The sequence below is a fragment of the Acanthisitta chloris genome, unplaced genomic scaffold, assembly GCF_000695815.1.
Source record: "Acanthisitta chloris isolate BGI_N310 unplaced genomic scaffold, ASM69581v1 scaffold24765, whole genome shotgun sequence".
Lineage (NCBI taxonomy): Eukaryota > Metazoa > Chordata > Aves > Passeriformes > Acanthisittidae > Acanthisitta > Acanthisitta chloris.
Window position 1 is genome coordinate 1,696 of NW_008674727.1, and position 7,668 is coordinate 9,363.

At 39.9% G+C, this 7,668-nt stretch overlaps 1 protein-coding gene across 1 annotated transcript; it reads left to right on the top strand.

The window, feature by feature from the left end:
• Nucleotides 1-301: 301 nt before the first annotated feature.
• On the top strand, nt 302-4,166 carry MGST1 (microsomal glutathione S-transferase 1). Its single transcript, XM_009075462.1, has 3 exons — nt 302-458; nt 1,978-2,072; nt 3,560-4,166. Exons 1-3 carry the CDS (start codon nt 333-335, stop codon nt 3,804-3,806), a joined length of 468 nt encoding a protein of 155 aa, XP_009073710.1. The 5' UTR covers nt 302-332; the 3' UTR covers nt 3,807-4,166.
• Nucleotides 4,167-7,668: the final 3,502 nt, after the last annotated feature.

Below are 7,668 nucleotides of genomic sequence, written 5' to 3' on the forward strand. Positions count from 1 at the left end.
CTTGTGTTTTTTCAGAAGTTTACTAATTTCCATGACTAAGTGCTGTTTTTGCAATTACATCAAATATTTTGGTGGTTTGTACTTTGACAGTTATAATGGGAGCAAAATATTATTTATCATCTTAAAGTATTATATTCTACCATAGTGAAAACAAACAGAGGAAAGATACATTAGTTAGAAAATAAACTTTCCACTGTGGCAGAATTGTGGGGTCATTGCAGTGATGCTAAAAAACAAGGCTGTTCTGACAATGTTGTTGTCAGAACTTTGGATTGTTATGATGTTAGCCTAACCTCAATGTTTTTTAAAGGTGATCAGTGAGAAGTGGAAAAATGGCTAAATCAACACAGTTAATTGACAATGAAGTCTTCCAGGCTTATGCCACTTACACAGCTATTGTTCTTCTGAAAATGATGCTGATGAGTCTTGTAACAGCATACTTCAGGATCACCAGAAAGGTAAGAATTTGGCAATACTGTATGGGAGAACAGACTGAAATTTCGATTGAAGTATAGAGATACCACCGGTGTTTCTTCTCTTTTCAGCCTCCAAATGCTGCTGTTCACTTTCTTCCTTCTCCATCTTCTAAAGATTTTCTCAGTTTGGCCTGCTGGTGCTCTGTTGGTCTGAAATGGATGATCTCTCTTGCCTAATTATGAGATAATGATGAGACTATGTATCTTATGGTTGCATTTGACTTACTCTACCCTTCTAAAACATTTCTGTTGCTTTCAACTACAAGTTTTTCATAACTGTAATTTCCACTGTCTTCTACAGAACGCTTATGTCCAGGGTACCCAATTTATAAAGCAAATAAAGTGTGATATGGAGCCATATTACATCAATAACCAACTAGTAGGGTCAGAAGAGCTTTTTACATTCCCTAATTGTTTCAAACTTCACATTGCAGGTCATTATCTGAAAGAAACCTGATTAATTTTTGTTTTCTGAGTGAGGTAGTCTGAAAATTGGATTTTCATTTTTGTAAGTACTTGAAGATATGTGGATTGATGTGCAGGCTAAATGAGAATATGAAAGATCCACTGAGGTTTATGAAGTAATGCAGAAGCTGCATCTAGCTTAGGAGAGAGTGCTCATGGCAATCACTGTGTTGTGTTTACCTGTTCCTGCTCATACTTGGTCATAAATGACTGAAGCTCTTGGATACTATTGCTGAATAAGGAAGGGATCCAAAAGGGCATTCAGGTTGTTTGTAGAGAATGGTGAAAGAGAGACTTGGGCAGTACAGACCTTGTACCTTGCAGTACCAGCTTCACCCACTGACATTCCTTCTGGTCCTATCAGTCACCTGCTGTGATGGTCCATCTTACAAGATTATCTACATGCATAAATTGCATGTCCAATGAGGAGAGGCTGAGGGAGCTGGGGTTGTTTAGCCTGGAGAAGAGGAGGCTCAGGGGAGACCTTCTCACCCTCTACAACTCCCTGACAGGAGGTTGGAGTCAGGTGGGGATTGGTCTCTTCTCCCAGGCAACCAGCAGCAGGACAAGAGGGCACAGACTCAAGCTCTGCCAGGGGAGGGTTAGGTTAGATATTTGGAAAAAAAAATTTTATATAGAGAATAATCAGGCATTGGAATGTGCTGCCCAGGGAGGTGGTGGATTCACCTTCTCTGGAGGTTTTGAAGATGAGACTGGATGTGGCACTTAGTGCCATGGTCGAGTAACCCTGGTAGGGTTGGACTGGATGATCTTGGAGGTCTTTTCCAGCCCAGTTGATTCTATAATTCTATGAAATTACATTATATTAATTGGTCAGCACACAAGATGCAAACAGGCTGGGCTCAAGGAAACAGTAATGCAGTGAACAATGTATTATTCTCACTGCATTTCACTTAAGGTAAGTTATGTGAGGTCATAGAGGCATTGGAAAAAGAGTGACCTTTAGAGCAAGCTGCCTTGACTGGTTAAAACATTTTGGCTTCTAATGTCTACTGTGTGGTTATGTTTGGAACAGGCATTTGTGAACCCAGAAGATACAGCATCATTTGGCAAAGGTGAGAGTGCTAAGAAATACCTGAGGACTGATCCAGATGTGGAACGTGTACGCAGGTAATGCATAGGAATCTCTAAAAGTTACTTAAAATTAAAAAGAGTAATACTAAATCAAGGAATTAATTTCACCCCACCCTCTCTGGCGAGCCTGTGTGTGCTTTGTGTTGCTTTACATAGTAATTAGCACATTAATTAATTTAAATGAACAAACCATTCCACATTCAAATGGTCAGCATGCATACTAAGTAAGTCATAATAGCTAACTCTCGGGTAGTGTCCTGTATGCATGGGGGAAGTGGTGAGAAGATTGTAAACCATGACCTCAAGTTGATTTAATATGAAGCAGTGTCCATTAACTGTAAATCAGCTGTAACTTGAACCCCAGTTCAAACTGTGTTTGAACCCCAGTTGCAAAATTTGAATCTTTTCCTAAAGTGTAAAGAGGAATAAAATTATGTTAAAGTCCTGGAACTCCAGAGTTGTGACCAGGCCATTAATCTGACAAGAGCTGGAGTCAGAGCCTGTGCTCTTCCTGCTGGATGGAATCAAAGTCACTCACCCAGTTGTAGAGAAGGGTTGCCCACCCTTCTGGAAGAATGCTGTTACTAGGATGGCAGTGTGCAACCTGCTGTGTATGTATTTTCTTTTGCAAGATTCGTGGCAGAACGTAAACTGTATTTCAGTGGGTTAAATACTGCAGTTTAGTTATTTTTATTTAGCTGATGGCAAAATTTGTTGTTACCAGAATCATAACTTTCAAGGTGCTGTTTGATACACCTGTGCTAACAAAGAAAGCTGTAACAGAGTTCTTTCCATATGGTAATTTCTTAATGAAGCTAAGTTTATTTTTATACCAAAAACTAGAATGTGAATGAACTGTTCTCATTTAAACCACCATTAGGGGAGATTTTGAAAATAAGTATCATCTTTGATTTAAGAACATTGCATCCTTGCAAGTGTAGATGCCTGTGGTTTCATGAAGTACATTTCTGTCTGTCTCTTCTGGATTAAAACCTCAGAAAGAAGAGTCTAATGCCAGTGGGTTGTAAAAATGCTCTGACCTTTTGTTTTCTGCCCCTGAGTACTTCAGAGAGTTGTTGCTTAATTTGCTGGATGTTCTGTAAAAATGGGCACTTTTTGGTGAGGGTAATTCCTTTGTATTTATAAATTCTAGGAGGCCAAGCAAGTTGCAACTAACTTTATGACCAGGTGCCCATGTGACTCAGATTCTTGCATGTCCAGGTGCACTCCTATACCTCATGGAAGTCCCTAATACTCCCCAGATCCAGGGGAAAAACTAAGACCTTTCATACAGAAGATCAGAAGCTTAAAAATGTGGGGTGCAGCAAGAGACACCAGAGTGATGTCAGGTGAACATGCCAAAATCATTTCAGTAGCTGAATCCTTTCCCCACTGCAGAGGAAGCCAAGAGTTGTGTTAGGGCATGGACAGTAATGTGCTCTGAAGATGCTGAAAAGTAACGAGGCTTGAACTGCTTTATTTAACAGAATGTAACCTTGTAAAATAACTGTTTTTTTCTCCAGAGGCCACCTGAACGACCTTGAAAATATTGTCCCTTTTGTTGGCATTGGACTGCTGTATGCTCTCAGTGGCCCAGACCTGTCCACAGCCTTGCTGCACTTCAGGATCTTCGCTGGGGCTAGGATCATGCACACTTTTGCTTACTTGATCCCTCTTCCCCAGCCCAGCAGAGGTTTGTCCTGGGCAGCTGGCTATGCAGTGACCTTCTCCATGGCATACAAAGTGCTGAAGACAGTGTTGTTCCTGTAGCAGAGTTGTAGCTTCTGGGCACCATTCAACATTGCACACTAAATTTCCAGCAGTGTACATTGACGTCTTCAGTGATCCTATGAATCTTCCATGGTGACTGGAATTCTATTTTTAACAGAGGCTTTTCTATCCTGTTCAGAAATGTTTCTTTTTTGGAGAAGAAAAAGGATCCTTCTCCCTGTATTCCCTGTCCACGGGTTGCATTGCCAAATACTAGATTGAATGTTCCCTTTGCGATTTGTCAAGTGCTTACAATTCTAACCATGTGATGATGCTGTATTGATAGCATGTGTGGTAATTTTCTACAGATGCACTATTTTTGGCTGTAGCTCTGAAGCCTAAATCAATAAAGACAAGATTTTAAAAAAGCCTGTTTGTATTTTTGTTTTCATTTCGACTCTCCTCACTGCAGCCAGCAAATAGCATGTCACTATGTATCAGGGAGAGATTCCAATCATACAGTCTTTTGAAGAATGCTTACCTTAATAATAAGATATAACCAGTAATGCTAGGCTGGTTGTAAAAACTGTTTGATGAAATTGTTGTTTGTATAATCCACTTTGGGATTAAAAACCCTCAGCTGTTTTAGCTCCATTTCTCTCAGTTGAATAGATTAAAAAGGAAGAAAGTATTTGGTCTAAATTCTGTTTGCAGATGCTGGTGAAAATTTGAGGTAATTATTTTTGTTGAAGTTAGTGCAAACATAGGTTTCATGACTGGATAAAGTGTAGACCCTTTGTAGGAGATTTTTTTTTCATTTTAGAATAAATTCAGCATGAAATGAGTGACACTCGCAAATGTAGATATCAAGTACTTCAGATGTGCATATATAATTAGTTTGTGTGTCATACTGTCATAAATATGTTGCTGATAGGAAATTCTGCTCTTTGCTTGTATCTTTCTATGATGTGTTAGTTTGAAATATTTTCTTTAAGACTTTTTTCCTGGTTTTTTTTGTTGTTTTATTTGGGGTTTGTTTTGTAGCTGTGGCTTACATAATAGCACAAGATTTCAAGGAAAAAATTTTTTGTAGCTGTGGCTTAAATAATAGCACAAGATTTCAAGGAAAAAAGTGACCCAGAAGAGTCTTTATATCCAGTGTGCTGGTCATTGATAAGTTCTAAATGGCAGAAGTCAGAGCTCAACACGTTTGGTTTACTTTCCTGCCCCTGAGGCAGTGCTGCTAAGGGATGGCCCAGAGAGGAGCTGGAGAGTTCTCTGGTGCTTCCATATGCCAAAGGGTTTGCTTTGCTTTTGGCATGGGAGAAGTAGTTGTAGTAAAGCAAGAAATAACACAGGAGGGCTTACCTACCCATCTACCCACAGTTGTGAGGTGGAAGTTGATGCAGTGCTGTTAGGCTGTAACTGAGAAGGGTAACAGGAGGAGTTGGGAAGAGAGACTGGTTTAATTCAGAGGAAGGATTTTTATTGCAATTCAAAGAGAGTGTTTAAGTCTTGTCTACTAAAGAAGTGAAGGTGGGACTTGAAATCCAGAAGTCATTGATTGACCAAAAATTTAATCTAAGTAATGGGTAAAAGAATGAAGATCTGGATCATCTAGAATCAAGATGCTTAAGAGAGGAGGATTAAAACCAGAATATTTTGGAGCTTCAGCTCCTGACATGGCAGGGGAAGAACATGTGAGTACCTCTGGGTTAGCAGAGACTCCAGTGGGAAACATAGCATAGCCTTTCATGGTTCTTGTCCTCACAGCTTTCTCTACTGTGTTCTGCTTGTGCTATTTTCCTCCTGTTCCTTCTTCCTCTGCTAGATTTTTGTGGGGTCTTGAGACCAGATACCTTGAATGGTATCATTGTGACAATGGCCATCAGCTCTTCCCAATTTGAGGACTAGTGCTGGAGGCTGAAGGCATGAGGCTGCTGCCTAGAACTGCAGCCCAAACCAGTCCCTGTCATAGTCGACCTGCCAACTCAGATTGATCAGGTTGTGGCTCCTCTTGCTTGCTTGTATCACACTAGCAGCATCTGAAGCTGTATTTCCTTCACTACATTGTAGCTTGGCTTTTCTTCCCAGCTGTGTGTGTTTCTATCCATTGAAAACAAAGGGAAAGTAGCCACCATGAAGAGGGACCCAGTCGAAATTCAGGAGCAGAGCAAGTCCTCTCCTTGCAAAAGGCTCTTCTGACGAGCCTAGTTGTCATTGCCAAACATACACAGGAACAGCATTTTTAACTCCTTTTGCATCAAACTTCCGTACAGAAATCCCATTCTGAAGAAAAATACCTGGAGCCTGTCTTTATTCCTGTGATCTTACATTTGAAACAAAACTAGTTTTAAATCCCTTCCATTTGCCCAGTGGTTTCAAAGCCCTGAACATACACTGGTTCTGCTGAGAAGTAGGAAAGAAAAATGGAAACTCTTAGAAATACCTAGAGTGATTCAATATTATTCTGTGTTTCTCTTGCATTTATTTTAAACCTATATTTTATTTTCCTTTGCTCCCACAAATACCATCTGTGGATCTGGGCGGGGTGTGTGCTCAATCTGGGAAATGTGCATTACCAGCTTCAGTGAAACTCCGACTGCCAGCTCTGCAGAAGTGTGTTGGAGTGGTCCTTGTCAAACAGCTCTTGCATTTCTCCAGTCCATGCCCTGGAGAGGTATATTGTACCTGTTGTACAGCTGTAAATTTTAAAAGGTTAGCATATTTCAGGGGAACTAGCAAAGGAAAAAGAGTGTATTACTTGAATTTATTACTGCGCTAAACTGAATGTTCACCTTTTTAAACATGCACATGTGGATTTCAGCCTGCTATTACCAGGTTCTGTTACAAAATCATTAAATGAAGTAACCCTTAACTGATAAAACAACTGGCTGTTATCAGCAGGTATGCAGTTTTTAACCCAGTGAAAGTACAGGAATAGCTAGTCCATGGGAGACATAAAAAGAAGTCAAACCATCATCTTCTATGCTTCATTTCTGTTCCTTATGCCTGTTATTCCCATCACTAATCTTAGGCAACTGGAGAAGCCACAGAGTTTCATCTTTCAGCTAATTATTCCTGGTATTTTGTGGTTTTGCTTCTCCCAAGTATTTTGTGCCTTTTTGAAGTGGCTCTAATAGTTGACCATGTGACACTTCAAAATGCCAAGTGGCAGAGCTTGACCTGCTTAGCTGACTTCATCTAGGAGTGAATTTCATGGGCTGCTTTGTTTCCAGAAGTGGAAGTGTGAGCAATTCCTCAATTAATTTTCTACTCTATAGGTAAATGCTTATGTGTCTTTGGCCAAATTTTTTTTGTCCTGGTTTTCATGGCTGCAGACAGATGTGCTGAAGGCAGTGAATTGTTGAGAGGGGTGGTGGCTGGCAAAGAATTCTGAGCTAGGACTTGCCATTTGAACATGACTTTGTGTCCTGTCACAACTGAGCAAGTGTTGAAAAGTGTACATGATATGTTAAATGTTTCCTCGAATTTTCAGAAACAAGTGTCTAGCTGAACTTCATTGCCTTCATGGTTTTAATTTCAAGAAGCTGGGTCAATGTTTCTGAAAGTGATGGAATTGCATGTCACCAAAGTACAGGAAAAGAAAAACTTTGGCTCTTAATTCAAATCACTTTGAACTTTAGAAAAATTCTAGTTGCCTGAAGCCCATTATGGCCATAGACTCCATGGTTAGCTGTGTCTCTTCCTAGTTATATACAGAAACAAATTCTATCTACATTTTTTGGTGGAAAATGCCTGCAGTGTATGTCCTTTCTAAAAGCAAAACTGTAAAAACACCCTTTTTAAAGTAACTAGAGTGTTGTCTGTTATTATTCAAGCTAACACAGTTTTCATGTCAAGGCTGAAGTTTAGGATGAACTTTTCTCCAAACGTTGTCTGTCAGACTGAGATGGCACAT